The sequence below is a fragment of the Gymnoscopelus braueri genome (assembly GCF_963280865.1).
Source record: "Gymnoscopelus braueri genome assembly, chromosome: 16".
In the NCBI taxonomy this organism is placed as follows: domain Eukaryota; kingdom Metazoa; phylum Chordata; class Actinopteri; order Myctophiformes; family Myctophidae; genus Gymnoscopelus; species Gymnoscopelus braueri.
Window position 1 is genome coordinate 51,428,541 of NC_137616.1, and position 25,753 is coordinate 51,454,293.

Sequence of the window (25,753 nt, forward strand, 5' to 3'; positions counted from 1 at the left end):
TTCAACATTGTAACAATAACCACAATAACACAGAGATCATTTAGAATAACAATAGAATATAAATACAAACAATGACCTATATGTATATTATTCATATCACACTTTGAGGTTCTGTGTTCATGAGTTCTACTTCTACTGTAAATCAGTGCTTCTCAAACTCCCCCCAAATTAATATATATATTATATATTTTGAAGCGGACCCCCATCTGAAAATGCATTGTACCAGGGGGGACCCCCATACGTGGATGTGTGATGTTCAATACGTTTAAAAAATATATTTTTTTCCCCACACTTTTATCAAGATCATTTTGAAAATAGCTGAGCTGATGTAAATGTTATCCATATGTATATCTGCACCATTTTGGCCGCGGACCCCCATCTGAAAGTGTTTTGTGCGAGGGACCCCCCCCCTTCAAAATTTGTGTCAAAGGTATTCCAAATTATTAAAACGTTTTTTTTTTTTTAAATAGCCTCTGGGGGTCCCCGGACCCCCAGAGGCTATTTAATTTTTAATTTTAATTTAATTTTTTTTTTTTTTTTTTAAATAGCAGAGCTTGTAGATCTGCTATTGTCAAATAGCCTCTGGGGGTCCCCGGACCCCACTTTGAGAACCACTGACATAAAGAATAGACTCCTTCCTTGCCAGTACCAAACACAGCCAGTCCACACCGGATAGCAGATCTACAAGCTCACAGCCAGTCCACACCAGCTTAAAACCCAGAAGACAAGAACAAACTAATCCAGTCTACACCAGTTTAAAACCCAGAAGGATTTATTTTATATTTGCAACAAAGCAGGAGGACATTATTACCTCAGGGTGGGACCATGACCATAAACTACTAAATACACAAACTAAAATCAGGTATCAAAGTATCTTACCTAGAATAAGCTGATAAAAACAGAAAAAACTGGTAACAAATAAAAGCTCACCCACCCCTACATTACCAAGGCAGTAAGTAGTACATTATCCATAACTTTATCCATGGAAATTATATCAAAATCATAAAGACGGATGGTGTTTGGAGACATCACTACTGTATCTGACACATAGATAAGACAATAATCAATAATACACAGATAAGAAAGGACATAGGCTATGTTATGTTAATAATCAATAAAGACGTCAAAGTCAGGAGGAGAGATGTGTGAGGACTGGTGACAGCCAGCTTCATGATCAACAGCCTGGTCACTGGAGACGATCAACAGCTCAGTCCACCTAGTAGTTATTTAACCACTCAACCACTCATCACTACTCAACCACCATGGTAGGTAATCAGACACTCATCACTACTCAGCCAGCCGCGTCATCCCAAAACCTATACCACTTGTGCAAGGATGCGCTGTGATTGGCCAGTAGCCACTTTGAGTGACAGTTGGGGCAAACGCTCTCACCAAAACATGATTTACTATTGTCCCTATCTGTACATAACTCGCACGGCGCTGAGTCGGCCCAAGCGAACTTTGCAACGTTCGGCACGGCAACTTGCTCGCTTTAGCTCGCTCGGTGGTGCCTCACGTGGCTCAAGTTCGCTTGAGACGGCGCGCCTCCGTCATGGTCAAAAACTATACAGGCTAAAAATATTGCACGCAGTTGTTGTAGGCAGAGACACTTCTGCGTTGGCCACAGAAGGGGGCGTGGTTATAGCACAAGTGGTAAAGGCTTTAGTATGTCGCCAGCCAGCCATACAAATAGAGAAAAGACATGCAGAGGGCAAGAGACACAGGGCTCTATTCAGAGCCAGATTTGAACAAACCACTAATTAGGGATGAAGGACTAGGCAAGAGGCGTTTCCCCGCAAAATTCGGTATTCTATGGCACCCCCGTGACCCGCCAAACACCTGAGCTACCCGTTACATTATGCATAGGTGTGGTTTGGGCGTTACAATGATAAAACCAATCACCGTGCCAGAAGCCATTGCCTTTAAGAGAAGACTGCGCTAGCCGTCATCCCGATCCAATATATGCTCTAGCCTATCTACCTGTCTGCACTGTTGCCTGGTCTGATTATTATAAGCCACATTGGGCTTGTTTTCCTTCTTTTTTTTTATTTTATCCAAATACATTTTTATATTAATTTGTAGCCTATTGTGTTCACAATAAGCTTGTCATATTAGTCAGATCCGGAATAGTATATGAAAGCCATTTAAAATATGTATACTATTGGTACACACTGGCTGCTCCCAAATAATTAATTACATCATGTTGCGACAACGCTCCTACGTGGTACACAGACAAACAGTAGCACATGGGTATAATAAATTGGACAGTTTTAGGAAAGGTCTATAGCCTACAGTATGTACTCACGTTGGCTGTTATCGTTCTATTTCCACCGTTCTAATGGATTCCAGGGGTGTGTAAACATCTCTGAAGTTGCTCCATAGTTTCCTCTGAAGTGACGCAGTTAATTAAAGTTAACTTACATCCATATTGTCCCCGTTATCTTTCATCATCCACCTTTGTTCAGTAATCCCGAACAGAGCTAAACTTTAAGTTTACATCAATCAAAGCCTCTCAAATCCAGACACATTGCTGCGATGCGTATGTGCGTCGCCTATACCTACCCAAAATAACAGACATACAAGCTATCAACGGCGCTGCATCATGTCGTGTCGACAGCTACAGATCTGTTATTTTGGACAGCACAATGAGGCGCGCGCGCGCCACGGAGTAGCCTATCACTAAACCAAAAACATTACATTACGTGGTCAACAACATAGCCTACTAGACATGTAACTTGCTTGGAGCTTTTAATGCAGTGGTTCTCAACCTGTGGGTCGAGACCACAATGGAGCACCCAACGCCTGGCGAGCTTGTAGATCTGCTATTTTCACAATATTTATCTGTGGAACCGAGTCAAACAAAATGGGGGGGTCCCCAGTTCAAATATGGTTATTTTGGGGGGTCATGAACGTAGCGTTTGCATGGGAGGCGTTGTGAGCTTGTAGATCTGCTATTTTCAAATAGCTGATGTATATGTTAGAGTGCTCATGTGGCCCATAGTCGCTTGACTCGCTTCTTTTGGGCTGGTTTTCCTAGACCTGGTTGCTTGTTAGTTGTTTTTCCTCACAACACTGGCACTGATGATAACTAGACGGCAGCCGTCATAGAATCAAAATGACCCCGCTGGGAGTGGTGGTGGCGTTTGTGGTAGAGTGACCATGGGTTTGTATGAAGAGAGATAGCGCATTTGCGGTAGAGTGAGCATCGGTTTATATGAAGAGAGAGAGCGCATATGCGGTAGAGTGAGCATCGGTTTATATGAAGAGAGAGAGCACATTTGCGGTAGAGTGAGCATGGGGTTGTACAAAGAGAGAGAGGCATTTGCGGTAGAGTGAGCGAGCATGGGTTTGTATAAAGAAAGAGCGCATTTCACACACAGATCATTCATATATTACCAAGATTTAATGAGAAATAAGGCTTCTTTAGAAAAATGACTGATGGGCTGGGCTGGGTCTAATTTGTCAATTATTAGTCGAGCCGGGCTGAAATATTTAGGGGATATGAAAGCTCTAGTTAGTAGTTTGAAGTGCTCATGTGGCCTTAGAGTTGCTTCTTTTTGTTTTCATAGACCTGCGACTGCGGTTGCTTATTTCTCTCCAAGGCTGGCAACACGGCTCATGGTCCAACGCACAAAGCCATTGTAGTGTCTGTGTGCACTTGACGGGTGATTTTATAAACCAGCGGGTGCTTCTAGAATCCACTATCCCCCGTCCCCAAGCCGTACCCATGTGTGTCTGTAGAATTGCAATGTGGGGGATATAGCAACAACACGCCCACGGACACACCTCCACGCGCAAATAACGGCGTCGGCATAATGGTGACGGGTAGAGCAGGTGCTAGAATAACCTATTGGGGCGGCGCAGGTCCATTATCCCGATTTAACGGGGAATTTTTGGCCTGTGAATAGAGCCCACAGGGCCCTATCTTGGGCACCTTCTTACCCCTTATCCCTAAACTTAATAGCCATGTTTTACTATTTAAAAATACTTTTTATTTTTATTTTTTAGTTTAACTATCGACACGTTGTGAGCTTGTAGATTGGCTATTTGAACTACTTTAACATGTTTTTCAAAATAATAAAACATGGCAAAGAAGTTTAGGGATAAAGGGTAAGGTGGCGTGCATGACAGGGCCCACAGTACACAACACAGTACTGTATGTGATCCATACCATGTGATCATGGTCTGGAGTGAAATACATGAGGGGTCATAACAATAAGGAGATCACACTAGAGGTGTGGATTGCAGATTTAAAAAGAATAAACTCACAACGCGTCACATTGCAACATGCTGTGAGCTTTAGATAATCAACACAATGTTTTACCAAATAATCAGATCGTTTTTTTTTTTACAAAATCAATTTGTTTTACTAATACCAGATAGTTTATACATAATCAAAATAAAGCTTTGGTAATTAATCAGATAGTATATATGCTGCTTTGTTTCTTTGTGGTGTTTGTCTGAATAATACATCTTAAACATCATTTCACAAGGACATGGTGACCATTAAGTCAGCAAAAAATAGTTTACTCTACATAATGATCTCAGCTAGTGGCGCACATATCCTGAAACCTGATTTTTATGAAATGCTTTTTGTAATTTTCTTTGAATTCATTGACTTCCTCTTCCGCTTGTTTTCTGGCCTCGTCTTTGTATTTCTGCTCCAACTTCTTCCGATTTTCAAGTTCTTTCTGAATTTCCAGTTTTTGATTTTCTTGTTCTTGTTGTCTCAGTTGATCATGATCTTGTTTTTTCTTTTCAAAGTCTTCCTGAAGCCTTTTCATTTTCTTCTCCTCTTCTTTTTTTCTCTTTTCATCTTCCTGGTGTCTTTTCTCCCACCAATCTTTTCTTTTGTTCTCCAAAGCATCTTGTTCTTCTCTGATTCTATCCCTTTCTTCTGATTTTTCTTCAGTTTTCTCAAGTTGTTCTTTCAACTTATTTTGTTCATGTTCCTCTTCTTCCTTCTTTCTTCTCTCCTCCTCTTCTCTTTTTTCCTGTTTTTTCTCTCTCTCCTCCTGCACTTCTTTAATGTAATCCTCCTTTTCTTGAAGTAGTTTCTCTCTTATGTTGCTGTCCTTTTCGCTTTCAAATTTCATTGCTTCAATTTCTTCTTCATGTTTTGTTTTAATGTCCTCCATCTGTCTCTTCATCTCAGCATCCTTCTCTTTTATAAGCTTCGCCATTTGTTTTTTAACGGCTGCGTCAGCCTCCCGGAACTTCTCAGAGGTGTAGCAGCTTCCACCATTCTCCTTCATCATCTTCTCAACCTTCACCAGCAGATCACTGACTTGTTTTGGGTTGTTTTTATCACGGTTGTTGAAGACATGGTCCCTTCCTCCACAGTCTCTAATTAGCTTCTTAAATGAATCATCACAACCCTTACTGATGTAGTCCTCAATGGACTGACCATCTTCCTCCAATGAGTCTCCTCCTGTGAAAAGAATGATGGCGAACCTCTTGGAATTGTTTCCAAAGGCTTCCTGGATCAGCTTCAATGACTTTTGATCTTCTTCTGTGAGTCGGCCAATTTGTACCACCAACAGGAACACATGAGGCCCCGGGGCCAGCTGACTGATGCATTTAGTCAACTCCTGATACATCTCTTCCTCGGACAGACTTGTATCAAACAAACCAGGTGTATCGACTACAACAACAGGACGGCCCTCTACCTCACCGTATTCTTTTTGGCAACACTTGGTAACAGACTTTTGATAGGCCTTGGATTCAAATATCTTCTGACCTAGAATAGTGTTTCCTGAGGCACTTTTTCCAGTGCCTGTCTTCCCTATTAGCACAATCCTGAGGCAATCTCTGCTCTCGTTGTCATCATCATCTGAAATATCAAGAGATATCGAATTCGATTTAAAATCTTTACGTGGTATAAGTAAAGGGGAAAATAGGAAACACATTTAGTTTTTTGAAGAGATCGTCAATAATTGCCAACAAATTAAATACTCACCAGTGCTGTTTTTTTTCAACTCATCAAGCTCTGCCTGTAGCTCTGTGTTATATTTGTCTTGTTGTATGTTATTTTCTATCTGGGCCATGAACAACATTTTTGTTGTGAAGCAGAGTGGTCTGCCCTCCAGGAGTCTCATCTTCTCTACAGCATCCAACAACTCAGGAACTTGCTTGCTGTTAAAGTCAATGGATCGGATTCCTAAGCTCTCACACAGCTCCTGGATGTCTGTGTCTTCATCTGCTGGAGTGGTTGAATCAGACTCTACAGTACGCAGAACCATGGTGAAGTCATTGACCTCGGAGCTGAATACATCCTGGATGCTCTGTAACTCTGTCTTGTCTTCATCGGTGAGAGGACCCAGAGGAACGGCCTGCAGGAAGGCATGGACGCCGTCAGGATCACAGAGAGAGACACATGTCCATGCATTAACAAATGTCTCCTTCGATGTTTGACACAAGGCAGGTAGGTCCACCAGGTTCACCAAGCGCCCACACACCTTCTCCTGTCTCTTCACACCATCTGTAAAAGAACGAGACCATGGGCTGTACTTGGTTTGACCCAGAATGGCCTTGGCTGCAGAAGTCTTCTCAGGTCCTTTTCTGCCACACAGCACCAGGTTCAGAGGACGGTTGGATTTTGGTGCCATAGTGAGGCTTATCCCTCCATTATCATCCACAATCTTCTCAATCTTCTCCATTAGGGATGGACGGTCATCATCAGTCATCTTGTAGAGTCTTCCTCCACAGTCTTGAATGGTCTCTTCTACATATTTGTTTGCTTCATGTCCCTTGTGTGTTGTGACAACCATTGAGTGGTTAAAGGCGTCTCGATGAAGCAAATCCATGATGAACTTTAGTCTGCGTCTGTCTTCTATCTTGAAATCAGAAGGCTTCAATAACAGCAGGATCACATTTGGTCCAGGAGAACAATGAGATAGGTACTTGTCCATTTTCTGTCTCGCTGCTTCAACGGATTGACTGAAGAGGCCTTTGGTTTTCACTACTCTGACAGACCTTTCATTCCACTTCCCATCCAAACAGTGCTCGTGCTTGCTTAGTGTGACCAAGTTACCAAGTATTGTCTTTTTGTCTTCATGTTTGCCTGTGATGAATTTACCAAGTTTTGACTCAGTTTTCCCAAGAAGCACTATCCTGATTCCAGAATCTACCAAAAAGATAAATACAAATAAATAAATAAATAACTAAGTGTCTCCTAACCCTTTATTATAGTTATATAGTTATTAAGAGTATAGTTTGCATTAATTATGTAACAAATACATTGTCATAATGCTGTTCTACACTTACCTGTTGCTAAATCCAAGCTCCCAGCTTCACTTGTCTGGCCGTCTTCAGTGCTGGTGAAACTATAGGTATCGGAGACATCGCAGTGGACACAGTTCTCCTTAGCAACTTGAACCAATCGTGTGAACAGTTCTGGGAGTTCAAGGTTCTTCTGCTGTAAATGTCTGTACCTACATGTTCTGATCATTTCATGTAGTTCAGGAAGCTGCATGTAGTTTGACATGTCACCTTCATGTGGCTCTCTGGGTGTTGACACTAACACAAAGGAGTGATGAAATGAGCGATCGCTCAAGACTTCAAGAACTGCATGGAACTTGACTCTTTGTTCTTCAGTGAAGTCTTCAGGTTGAAGCACCAGTAGAAACACATGGATCTCCTCTGTCTTGATCTTCTCTGACAGGTCTGTTTGTGAGATTTTGGGATCTAGCAGGTCAGGAGTGTTGATGACCACCATCGGTATCGGTATGTGATCCACTTGAGCACGTTCTACCCTACAGTCATGAAGAGCTTCATGTTCATTGAACACAGTCTTTCCCAGTAGGAGGTTTCCAACTGCATTCCTCTGTGACTGGTTGTTCCCCAACAGAACAACCCTCAGCTCAGACACTGAAATACAAACACTACATTAAAGGACAACTTTGTTTTTTTACAACCAAGGTTTATGTTTTAGATTGTAATTAAAGTAAATAAAAGATGAGTGTTAAAAATTTAAAATGTACTGCTTTCTATAGTTTTAGCAATTTTCGCTTTTTTTTTTACAGTGGGCGGGGCATTCTGTCCGGTGGCTAAATATGTATTTTTTTACACAATAACCCGGCGTTTTCTTTATTTTTATTTACAGTACCTCTTCTAGACCCCAATAACTCACATTTGGCCATCAAAGACCACGGGACCTTTTTTATTGTGTAAAAAATACATATTTAGCCACCGGACAGAAAGCCCCCGCCCAAAAAGATGTAAAAAAGATAGCGAAAATTGCTAAAACTATAGAAAGCAGTAAATGAAAAAAAAATAACACATCTTTTATTTACTTTAATTACAAGCTAAAACATAAACCTTGGTTGTAAAAAAACAAAGTTGTCATTTAAAGCATTATTACAACGAACTAATTGTTCTTAATATGAAGCCTAAATGTAGTAATCTACATACTGTAGCAACCCTGCAGGAATAATGACAGACTGGGGGCGGGGGGCAGCCTAGACAGACAAAACAGCCTCTTTATTGTTTTTCGGTACCTTGCCAACCCAGTTCTGTATTAAAAGGACAATAAGTCATGATTTGAGGCATTTTGTTCAAAAAGGGGCGTTCCTGCAAACTTTGAAAGCCAATCTTAGCCAATGAGGATGGAATAAAAAATTGTTGTGGAGGTTCTTTCTTGGCCTACAGGGGGAGTGCTTTCAAAGTTTCTCAACGATCGGTCGAACGGTTCCGGAGAGTAGCTGCTCACAGACAGACCGACCGACCGACCGACGCAAGCAAGGAAACATGGACAGACAGACAACGGTGAAAACATAGTCATAGCCACGCCTTCGGCAGAGACAATGCTAAGGCTGAGTGCATACAGTACGGTAATTAAATTAACATGCACTGACAGCAGGTATTCCAATATTAATACCAAGGCTATGACCAGCATCAAAACAGAAGGACACAAGGATTAGGGACAAGGAGATTTCAATCACAAGCTATCGTGATCATGTTATTAAAAAGTTTGTGTATTGATCGTATTGAATGTTCCATATAATCAACAGTCTTCTGAGTTATGCAAACTAAATCTGAAGGAATCATGCGATCTCAGCCCCCTGCCTCAGGACCATAGGATTTTATGAAAGACATCTTGACAAACTGTAGTTACAATTTGATCGTAAAATGTTATGTTAATGATTATTACATCCTGTAGTTTGAGCATAGCTTTACAAACTCACTCTATATTTTTTGTGCTCAGCTGTATCAAATTGAATTATTAAAACTATAGGCTGAGTGGTAACTTCAAATATTCCTGTAGATGTTGCAAACATACTGTACCAAGAAAGCTTTACAAATAAAACACCAAAACTGTTCTGATTCAGTTTCACTCACGGTTGGGAGGCTTATCCATGCTTCTGATGCTGGGGCATTTCACAAGTGCCTGGCCCTCTGTAATAATATAAACATAAGAAAAATACAGTTCAATCAATATTCAAAATCACAACCCATGTAATGTACAGTGTCTCTTTTCAATACATTTAGAATATTTTAAACCCTTTCAATCTCTGTTAATTCCTGCATCAGGAGAGTAAATGATTTCACTCTTGACAGATTTGTCTGGTTTCCAGGCTACTGTAGCACCAGCTGCTTTTTCTATGGAAAACTGAAAGTTAAGAAAACCTTCTTGCTCTGACAGCAACACACACACACACACACACACACACACACACACACACACACACACACACACACACACACACACACACACACACACACACACACACACACACAGTGCTGATTTTTTTTTAATGAATCAACTGATTAAGGATCTCTTGGCCGGACGCCAGAGATCTGTGATGAAGTTCCTAAATAAAAAGATACAGATTGATTCCTGACACACAGCGGTTCTTCCCCTATCTCTGAACAACTTCTCACTATTTAAGACTTCCATTAAACTGTAACATTGATGCAATATTTCCACCAAAAAGAAGTACAACATTGATATTCACTGAAAGTTAACTTTGATGAGGTAATGTTTGACTGCACTCACCAGCCATAATGTCAGACTGCTGGACTCACAGGAACCAGGAATTCAACTGTTGTTTTTTGGGGGTAAAAATAAGACATAATAGTTTTTTAACACCACATAGCCTAAACGCTGTTAGTTTTTAAACAAATGTATACACTTCATGTAGGTAATTCAAGGACATTCTAAATAATAATATATGTACAATTCATGAATGTTCAAAGATGATTCAAAAAGGTTTTATTTGTCACTAACTCATGTATAGACCAGACCGGAAATGTGTCACAACTGTGCCCCTTCTTGGGGGTATTTTATTCCATTGTTACACTATTCTAATTATTTGACCTAAATAAGCTTATTGACATGAATGGCTTATATTGATGAATGAAGCCATGGCAGACAACCATGTCAGAGCAGAGATATAGCCTGACATACTAGAACAGCCCCAATGGTGTGTGTGATGACCTCCATCATTACATTCTGTTTGGTGTATTTGTGATGCCGTGCAAATTATAAATAAATTGTAGTACCCCGAAGAGCCTCAAGAATCGACCTCTGCTCACTAAATGCTAAATATGTCGTTTAGCTGTCCTCTCTGGTTGCCCACGGCCCCTGGACCTTACGTATAGTAGGTCTAGAACCAGGTTGGACAAACCTTTTGCGCATAAGATCTATTATCGGTGATCTACATTCACCAGACAGGGAAAATCACCACCGCTTTTTTCACCGTCTTATTATGGCTGCTACTTCAAATAATAAATATAGCAATAAGCGGTTTCGAGGGATAAGGCAGAGGCAGGAAGAGGCAGAGAGAGAGAGAGAGAGAGAGAGAGAGACACAGAGAGAGAGAGAGAGAGGGAGAGAGAGAGAGAGAGAGAGAGAGAGAGAGAGAGAGAGAGAGGCAGTGAGAGAGAGAGAGAGAGAGAGAGAGAGAGAGAGAGAGAGAGAGAGAGAGAGAGAGAGAGAGAGAGAGAGAGAGACGTAGACAGAGAGAGAGAGAGAGAGGCAGTGAGAGAGAGAGAGAGGCAGTGAGAGAGAGAGAGAGAGGCAGTGAGAGAGAGAGAGAGAGGCAGTGAGAGAGAGAGAGAGAGAGAGAGAGAGAGAGAGAGAGAGAGAGAGAGAGAGAGAGAGAGAGAGAGAGAGAGAGGCAATGAGAGAGAGAGAAGAAGTGAACATGCATTAATTAACAAAGTCATGATTTTTGTTCAGTATGGGGTTTGAACCAGGGACCTATAGACTTGCGGATAGACAGTGTAAAGGATAAGGAGAATTCCTTTAACAGGTCCGTTCATGAAAGTCCTTGCGGTCCTGTTTCCAATGAGGGCTTGTGAGCAATTAGGGGTTAAAAGTCTTGCTCAGGGACAAATTTCATCAACACATTTGCTGGCCTGGCCTGGAATCGTACCTGGGCGGGCTCACTAACCACTCAGCTATGGCCGCAGTACTGACTGAGCCATTGGATAGACAGAGTTGGATTTCATATGTGGTAAGTTATCATACAGCATGGGTTGCTTATTATATACATACAAGCTCATAACGCGTCACATTGTAGATCGGCTGTATGTGGTTACTGTAGGTGTTGTATTAATAATTACATCTGCAAAGTAACAAGTAACTAAAGCTGTCATCTGCTGTAATTGTAGTAGAGTAGAAGTAACAAAAATGGAAAGTAAAGTAAAAGTGTAAAATAGAGGGAAGGTTGCTGACTAGATGACTAGATGACTCTTTTCCCACCCTCACGCACCTTAACCTCAGTAAAACAAACTCAAGAAACACTATTTGTAAAACTAAGAATTCCAAATGATGATCACCTCAACACATTGTTGGGGACAGGGATCGAACTAGCGACCTATGGACTCACAGGCTGCCTCTCTTCTCATTGAGCTAGAGAGATGGTGTCTGTTGATATCTATAGGTTTTTCCGACCGTTATGAACCAAGCCTCTGTTTCGCTAACTACTCTAGATCACTGGTTCACAAAACATTTACCAATAAAGTTTTTTTTTTGTCTCCTCGGAATGGAAACTAGTGAAAATAGTCGATCTACAAGCTCACAACGCTTTGCTATCTGAAAAGTTGTGAGATTGTAGATCGGCTATTTTCACAAGAAAGTATGTCATACATAAAAAACAACTACTCTCAAAAAAGCAAATGTCTGAATTAACAGGGTCATGTTTTGTACAATGCATTTTAAATGTAAACTGTAATAAGTAGTATTTGAACCGGGGACCTTTGGAACATATGGCTATTCTTTATTGATTGAGCTATTCAATCCACAGCCTCCGACAGTGAGAAAGGAGAATCAAACAAAACAAAACAAAAGGGTGAATGAAGTACGTCATACATTGAAAATAACTACTTTCAAATAAGCATTTAACGTTATCTTTAACAGAGGTCAAAAGTCATGATATGAAAGTTGTTAGGCATGAGGAGACGCATGTGTGTATCGAAGTTTCATGGCTGTAGGTCAAAAAGGGCATGAGTTGTACCTGTTCAAAGTCAATTGAGTGAAATAGCGCCACCCTTTGGCCGATAGTTGTGAGTTTCGTTCCTTAGCCGTTTGGCATAGCCCTCTACCATATTGCCGAGTTTCGTAAAAAGCGACCACACGGTTGGGCCAGAACTGAAAAAACGGCGGAAGAAGAACGCCTACAATCTCAATAAGCCTTCGAGCCTGATAGGCCTCGAAACCTTAAAAAGTCAATAATGTTTTTTTTAAGACCCGATAAATTGCAAAAACAGTGTTATGCATATCAATCTATAATGCTAAAATTATTCTGGTACTTAAAATACTAGAGCCATTTTCATATAAGGTATCCTGGTTGAAATTTCGTAGGTATCACTTCTCAATTCTCAGTCTGCTACTCCTCCCTCCCAACAATCCCTGCTGATACTACCAGGCTACCACCGCAGTGCATGCAGTGACAAATATCACCCTCCCCGCTTCTCTACCCCAAACATGGTCCAATTGTGTTCATATAGACACTTGACAAAGCCGGATATACCATGGTGGATCATCTGAACCCACAACCTCCGGTGTGGTGCTCAGGAACTTTACCACTCTGCCACCTGAGCGCCCCTCCCTCCATATAGTTCTATAGTTCTAGGTTACCATAGACTATATCTGTGGCTGACAATCACATACGCACAACAAACAGCCACCATTTCTACATTCCTGAGCATAACTATCGGCTATGAATCATATTTACACTATTTACACTAAAGCTGGAGTTCTACTTGTAGTTCTTACTGATGAGACAAATACAATCTTAAAACACTGCGTACTGCACATTATAGTTGTGTATGTCACGTTTCATTTCAGCAATAATTAGTTAATTAACAGGGTTAACAGACTCCTCTCTGCATAATTGTGCAGACAGCTGTTCTGTCACACTTAAGACTCAGGGAGTATCTGAGTTCACTCTCTGCCAACCGCTGTACATTCCTCTCCTATCACAACAATAACTTGTCTTGTCCCAACCTGTGTGTGTGTGTGTGTGTGTGTGTGTGTGTGTGTGTGTGTGTGTTGTTATGGTGTCGTGTGTCTGTATGACCCTGATAGAAACTGGGACATGATTACAGATATCTTCACATTCATCTTGTTTCAAAATACAGTAATAATTGAGGAAGAGAATGGCCTCCAAACTGACCCAAAACTGTAAAAGAATATGATAAATATTGAATGCAGAAATAACATATAACGTGTCTATAAAGCAGTGCACAGTTCAACAAGCACCTTCAAATCCAGTAACACTAGAAGTCTGTCAACACAACATGCAACACAACATACATGTAGAGTTCTGTCTGAGGATTAGTCTGTTTAGCACTATTATGTGTTTTTATGATTCAAGGAGCTTACTTTTCCATGTTATTTTATGTTATTCTTTTTTCCCTTTTTGTAAATACAGTAATAACCCGCATATACAATCTCAATAAACATAAAATAGGCTCATGACCTATCAATGCACATCCATGAATGAATGGTTTATAGGGAGACTTAACATTTTTAGAACTTTAAAAGAATGATGGCCAGAACATGCTATGCCACTCCAGCCAGTAGTTTTAACAGCAGACCTTAGAACAGTGATTTCAAAATGGGGACTGAGACTCCAGGGGGTCCCCAGCAAAATGAGTCAATATAACATTGAAAGGCAGTTTAACCACTTTAACCCCATAAACATCAGCTATTTGAAAATAGCAGATCTACAAGCTCACAACCCGTCCCACCGGGTTGTTGTTGTTGTGAGCTTGTAGATCTGCTATTTTCAAATTGTTGAGATTTCAGTTTCTTATGTATTTGTCTGTTGAGGTCTAGTTTTTTCTTTTTTTTGATTGATTGATTGAATAATCAGTCATAAATGTAAACAGCGTGTGGTGCAGTAAGACATTAAGGCTAAAAGTCAACATAATGTGTGGTTTGTCCACAAGTGTCTTTCCAAGTTTACTTAGTTGTAGTTGAACAAACTGTAGCAACTTACTAAAGAAGTAACACACATTGATATGCTGCCAGGGTCATTCCTGTGTTCATTATATGAACACAATTGTACCAAACAAATGTTCATATAGACACTTGACAAAGCCAACTATACCATGGTGAATTTGAACCCACAACTTCCAGGGTGGTGGGCAGCACTTTACCACTGCACCACCTGAGCAGTGTGAGCACCCCTCTGTATAGTTCTATAGTAGCATAGACAATATATTTGTGGCTGACAATCACATACGTACAACACACAGTCACCATTTCTACATTCCTGAGAATAACGATCGGCTATGAATCATATTTACACTAAAGCTGGAGTTCTACTTGTGGTTCTTACTGATGAGACAAATACAATCTTAAAACACTACGTACTGCACATTACAGTTGTGTATGTCACGTTTCATTTCAGCAATAATTAGTTAATTAACAGGGTTAACAGACTCCTCTCTGCATCATTGTGCACACAGCTGTTCTGTCACACTTAAGACTCTGCAGGGAGAATCTGAGGTCACTCTCTGCCAACCGCTGTACATTCCTCTCCTATCACCACAATGACTTGTCTTGTCCCAACCTGTGTGTGTGTGTGTGTGTGTGTGTGTGTGTGTGTGTGTGTGTGTGTGTGTGTGTGTGTGTGTGTGTGTGTGTGTGTGTGTGTGTGTGTGTGTGTGTGTGTGTGTGTGTGTGTGTTGTTATGGTGTAGTGTGTCTGTATGACCCTGATAGAAACTGGGACATAATTACAGATATCTTCACATTCATCTTGTTTCAAAATACAGTAATAATTGAGGAAGAGAGAATGGCCTCCAAACTGACCCAAAACTGTAAAAGAATATGATAAATATTGAATGCAGAAATAACATATAACGTGTCTATAAAGCAGTGCACAGTTCAACAAGCACCTTCAAATCCAGTAACACTAGAAGTCGTCAACACACATGCAACACAACATACATGTAGAGTTCTGTCTGAGGATTAGTCTGTTTAGCACTATTATGTGTTTTTATGATTCAAGGAGCTTACTTTTCCATGTTATTTTATGTTATTCTTTTTTCCCTTTTTGTAAATACAGTAATAACCCGCATATACAATCTCAATAAACATAAAATAGGCTCATGACCTATCAATGCACATCCATGAATGAATGGTTTATAGGGAGACTTAACATTTTTAGAACTTTAAAAGAATGATGGCCAGAACATGCTATGCCACTCCAGCCAGTAGTTTTAACAGCAGACCTTAGAACAGTGATTTCAAAATGGGGACTGAGACTCCAGGGGGTCCCCAGCAAAATGAGTCAATATAACATTGAAGGGCAGTTTAACCACTTTAACCCCATAAACATCAGCTATTTGAAAATAGCAGATCTACAAGCTCACAACCCGTCCCACCGGGTTGTTGTTGTTGTGAGCTTGTAGATCTGCTATTTTCAAATTGTTGAGATTTCAGTTTCTTATGTATTTGTCTGTTGAGGTCTAGTTTTTTCTTTTTTTTGATTGATTGATTGAATAATCATCAGTCATAAATGTAAACAGCGTGTGGTGCAGTAAGACATTAAGGCTAAAAGTCAACATAATGTGTGGTTTGTCCACAAGTGTCTTTCCAAGTTTACTTAGTTGTAGTTGAACAAACTGTAGCAACTTACTAAAGAAGTAACACACATTGATATGCTGCCAGGGTCATTCCTGTGTTCATTATATGAACACAATTGTACCAAACAAATGTTCATATAGACACTTGACAAAGCCAACTATACCATGGTGAATTTGAACCCACAACTTCCAGGGTGGTGGGCAGCACTTTACCACTGCACCACCTGAGCAGTGTGAGCACCCCTCTGTATAGTTCTATAGGTTAGCATAGACAATATATTTGTGGCTGACAATCACATACGTACAACACACAGTCACCATTTCTACATTCCTGAGCATAACGATCGGCTAAGAATCATATTTACACTAAAGCAGGAGTTCTACTTGTAGTTCTTACTGATGAGACAAATACAATCTTAAAATACTTCATATTGCACATTATTGTTGTGTATAGTATAGTCATGTTTCATTTCAGCATTCATTAATTAATTAACAGGGTTAACAGCCTCTCTCACACTTAAGACTCTGCAGGGAGTATCTGAGGTCACTCTCTGCCAACCGCTGTACATTCCTCTCATATCACAACAATGACTTGTCTTGTCCCAACCTGTGTGTGTGTGTGTGTGTGTGTGTGTGTGTGTGTGTGTGTGTGTGTGTGTGTGTGTGTGTGTGTGTGTGTGTGTGTGTGTGTGTGTGTGTGTGTGTGTGTGTGTGTGTGTGTGTGTGTGTGTGTGTGTGTGTGTGTGTGTTGTTATGGTGTTGTGTGTCTGTATGACCCTGTTAGAAACTGGGACATAATTACACATTCATCTTTCAAAATGCAGTAATAATTGAGGAAGAGAATGGCTTCCAAACTGGCCCAAAACTGTAAAAGAATATGATAAATATTGAATGCAGAAATAACATATACCGTGTCTATAAAGCAGTGCACAGTTCAACAAGCACCTTCAAATCCAGTAACACTAGAAGTCTGTCAACACAACATGCAACACAACATGCTTGTAGAGTTCTGTCTAGTCTGTTTAGCACCATTACATGAGTTTTTCTGAATTCAAAGGAGCTTCCTTTTCCATGTTATTTTATTTGATTCTATGTCATTTCCCCTTTTTGTAAATACAGTATTAACCCTGCATATACAATCTCAATAAACATAAAATAGGCTCATGACCTATTATTGCACATCTATTAATGAATGGTTTGGGTTTTTCAAATTGCTCTGTGATAGAACAAAAGTTAGCGTACCCCACAATCTACAGCTCCATGTTAAAGACATGGTTATTCACATTGGCTTTAGAACAACTGGTGAACATGTTAAGGCCTGCTTTAAACCGTATCTTATTATATAACTGTTAGAGAGGTTGTATACTGCCTGGTTGTTGAAGACCCCGTCCATCTGGTTTTAACATCTTTTTCCTTGTCAGTGTCTCAAAATGTTAAGCCTTTGATGGCTGATACTACTTAATATATTATATCCTTAATATAAATATGAAAGGTGTGTAAACTTTCTTTATCATTTCAAAGGTAAAGGTGAAAAACGTATTAAATAGGGCCCTGATGCAGTCTGAGGCCCAGGACCCCATGCATGGACTCAGGATCCGGCCCTGGTGGCTGTGTCTTGCGTGTATTATAGTCTATTTCCTGCCCTTGTCCCTCTGGACAAAGATGTCTGCATAACTTACTGTGCTGTAAAAGTCCTAGGTATATTCCTGTATATAAAGCCTGATTTATAGGCGTGGTACCACGGTGTCTCCCACCGAAAAGAAGCTGACCTTCAATCTGCAGAAGCTGAATCAAAAATGCCCCCACGTGCAGTTACTTTTTATTAACAGGCAAAGTAGGCAATTACCTATGGACCCCAGAGCAACCATAGATATATATAAGAAAGGCTAGATGGCTCAAGGGGGCGTCTCAAGCGTAGCTCAACCGCGGCCATCTTGCGACAGTCATTCATAACATTATGTCTATGGTGCATGTACTATTGAAATAACCATAGCGTGCTCAATTTTCATCCGATTTTCAAACGGTTTGGTGTGTTGTAAACACCAAAGATGTAGTTATGATACTGCGTACTTATAATCATAATCATGGAATTTATATGAAAATAACATTAAGTACGCAGTATCATAACTACATCTTTGGTGTTTACAAAACGCCAAACCGTTTGAAAATCGGATGAAAATTGAGCACGCTATGGTTATTTCAATAGTACATGCACCATAGACATAATGTTATGAATGACTGTCGCAAGATGGCCGCCATGTGGCAACGTCGTACTCCATTGTTTATATATATATCTATGAGAGCAACAAGGAGCCCTGGGGGCCTATTCAAGATGGGGCCATTTTTATTATGCTTTGCACTTCTCAATGTCACTAAAAACTAAGCTTCAGACCTCCCAAAACAAACTGATACGACTGCACCCCATTCGGATGCTATCAATGCATTGAATGGGACATTATCACATTTTATCAGACCATTGAATGGGCGAGTAGGCGACATACTGACCTACCCACCATTTATCAGACCATTCATTGGGCGTAATCAGGACCTACTGACTGAAATGCATCATATGACACCTTTTTTCATTTTTGCATAACTGCACCACAAGTGGGCTGTGGAGTGCAATAGGTTTTCAAAAATTATATTTTAACATTGTCTTTACTCATGTGAGTGTTATGAAAAAGGTGTTATGCATATGTTGTTGTTGTTGTTTCAACAGTTGTCTCACAGTGACAAGACACATCTCTGTGTCTTGTCACTGCTGTAACCTACTGACTCGCCTGCCAGCTGATTGAGGAGCCCCCACCGGGAGGAGGTAGAACCCACAACCTCCGGGGTGGTGTCAGGCCCTTTACCACTGCTCCTCCTGTTCCTGCTGATGAGACAAATACATTATTAAAACACTGCATAAACATCATAGTTGTGTTATGTTTCATTTCAGCATCAATTCATTCATTAACAGGTTAACAGACTCCTCTCTGCATCATTGTGCACACAGCCTCTCTACAGTGGTGGAAAAAAGTACTCAAATGTTTTACTTAAGTAAAAGTATCAATACTGCAATATAGACATACTCTGTTAGTCCAGAATTAAAAATGTACTTGAGTAAAAGTACATACGTATTGGTATGAAAATGTACTTAAAGTACCAAAAGTAGAAAGTACTCATTATGCAGAATATTCCATTTCAGGTCTTCAAATGTACAACAATCTTTTGAAAATAGCAGATCTACAAGCTCATATGAGCTTGTAGATCTGCTATTTTCAAATGGCCGAAATGTATATAGGGCTGAAGTGGTTAATATATTCTTTGTAATAATAATCAAAATCTACAAAGTAACTAGTAACTAAAGTTTTCAAATAATTGTCGTGGAGTAAAAGTACAATATTTGCCTCTGAGATGTAGTGGAGTAGAAGTAAAAGTACTGAAAATTGGAAATACTCCTGTAAAGTAAAAACATCCTCAAAATTGCACTTAAGTACAGTACTGGAGTAAATGTACTTAGTTACTTTACACCACAGCCTCTCTCACACTATAAGACTCTGCAGGGAGTATCTGAGGTCACAGTCACTCTCTTCCAACCGCTGTACATTCCTCTCCTATCACCACAATGACTTGTCTTGTCCCAACATGTGTGTGTGTGTGTGTGTGTGTGTGTGTGTGTGTGTGTGTGTGTGTGTGTGTGTGTGTGTGTGTGTGTGTGTGTGTGTGTGTGTGTGTGTGTGTGTGTGTGTGTGTGTGTGTGTGTGTGTGTGTGTGTGTGTGTGTTGTTATGGTGTTGTGTGTCTGTATGACCCTGATAGAAACTGGGACATAATTACAGATATATTCACATTCATCTTGTTTCAAAATACAGTAATAATTGAAGAAGGGAATGGCTTCCAAACTGGCCCAAAACTATGAAAGAATATGAAAAAGGAAGCTCCCTGAATGCAGAAATAACGTCTAAGGTTCCTATAAAGCAGTGCACAGTTCAGCAAGCACCTTAACCCTTGCATTGTGTTAGAAACCTGCTGACACTTTCGGTGTTAGTGGGTCAAATTTGCCCGTGATTTAACTCTAATATAACTAATAACTAATTATTTGTATTCATTTTTTTCTCCCACCTCATAGCTGACTTGTTATGCTTTCATATCCATGTAAACACGTTTTACAATATTATGTTGGGTTAGGGTTAGGGTTAGGGTTTCATCTTTCAATATATCTTGTTTTCAATTAAAAAAATCACACCCTGTGTGAAGTGGGCGGTGTCTTCCTAGCTAACCACAATACTGAATGGAGTCAACCAATGATGAAACACTCTTTATGATGGACAAAACCATAACTAAAAAAAAACCAATTTATGGTTTTTTTAAGTTATGGTTGCTTATATAGGGCTATGCACATGTGTCACTGGCCAATCACAGTCCTGAATAGATTGTGATTGGCCAATCACAGCGCAGGATAATTGTACAAATTTCCAAACCTCACTTTCAGGGGCGGTTTCACTGCCCAAGATATTTGTACATTTTTCCAAATCTCACTTATAGGGGCGGTTTCACCGCCCAAAAATGTTAGATTTCACTCATTACATTTCCTATAATGAAGGCAATGGATAATGATGTTATCTACTGTAGCTATAATAGACTAACATTAGAACACACTTCCAAAAAAAAAATCCCCAACAAAATACTTGCAACTTGAGATCAATTGCACAAGCCAGTGAGGAGAAAATATGGAACAAAGAGTGTGAGTGACTTCCCTTAATTATCATTCCTGCACCAAGAAAGCATGAAATGAGTAAGGTAAAAATGATGAGAGAGCAGCCCCATGTGTAGACATGCAGGATGTGGTCTAGAGATCTGTATGTCACTGTCACGGATTTGCTGAAGCTACAAACATGTCTGTTCTCATTGTACTTTTATTTTATTTTGTACAATCATAATCCTAGTCTTGCAAGGTTTTGCAACCTCCTCTTTTATAATACCTCAAAGATATACATTGTTGAATTTGACGAAACATACAATACCTTATTATGAATAATAATAATAATAATAATAATAATAATAATAATATTAATAATATTAATAATAATAATAATAATAACAATACTAACAATTATTAAAATAATATTAATAATAATAGTTATCATTATTGTAATAATAATAAAATAGTTATATTTGAATAATTTGGGTCAGGCCTGGACTGGGACACAAATTCATCATTGGTTGGAGGTTGGATGTCACAAACGTAACATCCAGACTTGCAAGGCACACAAACACTGTTCAGGGGATTGGAGGGAACCAAAAAAGCTGAAATGCACACGTTAGGCTCTACAGCAGTGTTACACACTGTTTAACACTTAAATGGACATAACTCAGTGACCATTGCTCTGTGACCATTCACCTCACGGCCTAACCGTGAGGTCGCTTTTGAATACACTTGGCAAAGTTGGCATAATGGTAGAGGGCCATGCAAAACGGCTGAGCAATGAAACTCACAACCATGGGAAAAATGAGCTTCCATGGGCCAATGAATAATTTAGGGGAAGTGGTGTTTAAAACAAATCCAAATACTCATTTATGGTGCAAACTTTCTTTGTGCAAATACAATACAGACATCTCTATGTTGTCTAGATGAAAAAAAAAAAAAAATTGGTCTTAATTAATGAATTTTTAACACTAGTCAATTACTAGTCAATTATAATTTTTGACATTACATTCAAAATAATAGATAGACTACGTTACCCAGAATCCCTCAGCACTCAGCTGATTTGTATCCAATGCCATTTTGACAGTATATCAGTTCAGCACTGTGACATATTTCCTAGTGAAACAGTGGCTTGGTGCATGACAGAAGGAAAAACATGAGCTAACAATCTGTCCCCTGCAACTTAGCCCGTTTCATAGACCAGTCATAGAAAATTATGAAAAACTCTCTCATATTCAGTTTATTTTTATCCTATGGCTTATTGCACATATTGCATATATTGCATATTGCTGCTTGCAGTTATAAGTTATATCTTTTAAATTAAACTGGTAGTTACATAATGCTCACCTCTTCTGTCTGCTGTGTTTAAGGAGGAAACAATCCAAACGGCTGTAGAACGCACCAGCTTCCTGCCACACGGTGAAAAAAATAAAAAGGTCAATTTTACTTTCGCACGCACGCACGCACGCACGCACGCACGCACGCACGCACGCACGCACGCACGCACGCACGCACGCACGCACGCACGCAGCTGGTACACACACGCACCGCACACACACACACGCACACACACACACAAAGCTGGTACACACACACACACACACACACACACACACACACACACACACACACACACACACACACACACACACGCACACACACACACAAAGCTGGTACACACACACACACACACACACACACACACACACACACACACACACACACACACACACACACACACACACACACACACACCACTCTCTGATTCTTAGTCAAGGTGGTGGTCCCTAGTTCATAATCTGTTGAAAACCCCTGGTTTAGAACACTGGTCAGGAGAGACGAGTGCATTCAATAGGCATGATGCAACCATAATGTGTTTATATAAATAAAACAATAGGGCAAGTAGAAGCCTCATGGTATTTGTGGTTGGAGAATAAAAACATAATAAACCAAAATGAACGCATTCCACATGGAGTTTAATTTACACTTTGCTTTGGCTTCACTGAATGTGTGCAGTGGGTCCTTGTTTCACCTTAATACAACACATGTTTATCATGACAGTAACCAGAGATGATGAGCTCACTGAGTTTATTTCACATTCAATTAGAGAAATCGGAGTGACATAATAACTAAATGGGTTGAAACCGTCTCCTTTGAATGGCTGTGTTAACTAGCTATAGTTGAACAGGTGTACAACACCCCATATGATGAAAAAATGAATACAAATTGTGTCATTCTTTAGTGCTGGATTTGTGCTGTATTGTGCCGTACATTTTAGAATTTGTGCTGGTATCATTGTTTTTATATCAATATAATTATGGTTTTCATCTTATTTGGCTCAGCAAAGATCAAAACCATATAAATGTTGATTATTAAAAAATAGCACAATTGGTGATTTCAACAGCACAAATTAGAGCACAATGAGCACTAAAGAATGAGACGATGTTTGGTCGATTTGGAGCCAAAAACTGGGGGGTGCTGCCGTGCTGGGCTCAGCAAAGCTCAAAACCATATAAATTATTATTATTCATTATTCATATTTTCATCATATGGGGTGCTAACTTCACTGAGGTGTGAAACGGCCCATTATGCCCTGCTATCAGACACACAAGCATTGCTTTCTGCATTCCCCTAATGCTGAGACTCTATAGGGATGTGTGTTTGTGTTGTTATGGTGTTATGTGTCTGTGTGACCCTTTTCGAAACTGGTGAGAACATTGCGGGGCTCGCAACTCCCTTTTTTAATGCAAAGGTTATTTATTTATTACAGACAGCAGATAATATACAACGTTTCGACCCTTCCGGTCTTTTTCAAGTATGAAAAAAACTGTAGCAGCCCACTAAAGAAGTAACACACATGGATATACTGCCAGGGTCATTCCTGTGTTTATTCACACTGTGCCACTACGCTGGTGTGATTTATTGGGGTTCACATTCTAACCAAACCTGAGCATGGTGACCGGGCGGTGGACGATATGAATGGATGTTTTCCCAAATTGCTCTGTGATCAAACAAAAGGTAGCCTACCCCAGAATCTGCTGGTCCATCTTAAAGACATATAGTTGCTCACCTCTGCTCTAGAAACATAGGGTGCTTTAAAGACATGCTTTAAAGTTTAAACCCTAGCTCATGTCAATAACTGTTAGAGATGTTTTGCATGTATACTGTGTCCATTTGGCTGTTTTAACAATATCTATCACAATTTTATGCCTTCAGCTGATTCAACTTAAAATACTATGTCATAAATAGAAATATAAAAGTTGTGTACACTTTCTCTATAATTTTGTGGATTATATCTCTGCTGATGAAGGGAAAAACGTATAAAATAGGGCCGTGATGCAGGCTGAGGCCCAGGGGCCCATGCATGGACTCAGGATCCAGTACTAGTGTTTTGTGCGTATGTGATTGTCAGCCACACAATATAGTCTATAGTAACCTATGGCAAGGGTTCACAAACTTTTCAGGCCGCGACCCCACAAAATAATTATATATGAACTGGGGACCCGCCCAAAATAATGAACTGGGACCCCCCCCCCCCCCCCCCCCCCCCCAAAATAATCATATTTGAACTGGGGACCCCCCACCCTGACAAGCAGTTGGAATTGTAGGAGTTGAGGCATTACATTTAGTTTGACTCGGTTCCACAAATTAATATTGTGAAAAAAATTGCCGATCTACAAGCTCACAGCGCCTCGTATTGCAAGGTGTTGTGAGCTTGTCTGTCTGTCTGTCTGTCTGTCTGTCTCTCTCTCTACCTCACACACAACACACGCACGCTCTCGCACTTGCTCGCACGAACGCACACACAGTTTATACATTGCATCATAAAACCTTAAAATACACGCATGCACACACAGTTTATGCATTGCATCATAAAACCTTAAAATACACGCATGCACACACAGTTTATGCATTGCATACATTATAAGTTGACATTTCATGTCATGTTATAACTTAAAAAAAACTAAAATGCAGGTAAAGATATCTTTCTAAATTATAGGAAGAAGTTAAATAACTTTACTGTTGAGACAAATAGTTAAGAATATCAATAAAAGATGAATTAGAACTACAAATAACATTCCCAACGTTATCCTTGGATGATTACTATTATTGCTCAAACATGTACAGTATGTCTATTAAAAGCTGTTTTGTTCATTTCATTATCTTTACTCACCAACAGATTGTTCCTGCTCCACTGAAGGATGCAAGAGAAGAGGCCAGCCTTATACAGTATGTAGACAGGGAGTGGTCTAATAGATCCGTCACAGTGTTACTGTCATGTGTTCATGCTACATGTCTTGTCTGTTCTCCTTATACTGTATTGTGCTGTGATCCTTATCTCAGAAAATAATATTTTAATAATAATAATAATACATACATACATATTTAGCTCATCTTATTTGATACTACAGACAGTACATAAACTTGATTTAATTTACCCAGGGGAGGTTAGCTGAGCATGAATGCTTTTTTTTTTTTGCTTCACATTCACACACAACCATTAAAACCTGGGAGCTGACCAGTACAACCACAGTCTGATACTGTTGTACTGGGAGCTGACCAGTACAACCACAGTCTGATACTGTTGTACTGGGAGCTGACCGGTACAACCACAGTGTGATACTGTTGTAGTGGGAGCTGACGAGTACAACCACAGTCTGATACTGTTGTACTGGGAGCTGACCATTACAACCACAGTCTGATACTGTTGTACTGGGAGCTGACCAGTACAACCACAGTCTGATACTGTTGTACTGGGAGCTGACGAGTACAACCACAGTCTGATACTGTTGTACTGGGAGCTGACCATTACAACCACAGTCTGATACTGTTGTACTGGGAGCTGACCAGTACAACCACAGTCTGATACTGTTGTACTGGGAGCTGACCAGTACAACCACAGTCTGATACTGTTGTACTGGGAGCTGACCAGTACAACCACAGTGTGATACTGTTGTACTGGGAGCTGACCAGTACAACCACAGTCTGATACTGTTGTACTGGGAGCTGACCATTACAAC

General features: G+C 40.0%; 1 protein-coding gene across 2 annotated transcripts; it reads right to left on the reverse strand.

The window, feature by feature from the left end:
* Window positions 1-750: 750 nt before the first annotated feature.
* LOC308103533 (uncharacterized protein) lies at window positions 751-24,933 on the reverse strand. 2 transcript variants are annotated; one of them, XM_080453541.1, is made up of 8 exons: window positions 24,907-24,933; window positions 22,080-22,141; window positions 18,824-18,918; window positions 9,998-10,043; window positions 9,340-9,396; window positions 7,267-7,869; window positions 5,960-7,126; window positions 751-5,833 (listed from the first exon to the last, which is right to left on the reverse strand). In XM_080453541.1, the coding sequence occupies exons 4-8, from the start codon at window positions 10,002-10,004 to the stop codon at window positions 4,545-4,547; spliced, it is 3,123 nt and encodes a 1,040-aa protein (XP_080309667.1). In that variant the 5' UTR covers window positions 10,005-10,043; window positions 18,824-18,918; window positions 22,080-22,141; window positions 24,907-24,933; the 3' UTR covers window positions 751-4,544. The 2 variants fall into 2 exon arrangements, with proteins under 2 accessions (XP_080309667.1, XP_080309668.1); XM_080453542.1 differs by lacking the exon at window positions 24,907-24,933 and having other exon boundaries at window positions 18,824-18,915.
* Window positions 24,934-25,753: the final 820 nt, after the last annotated feature.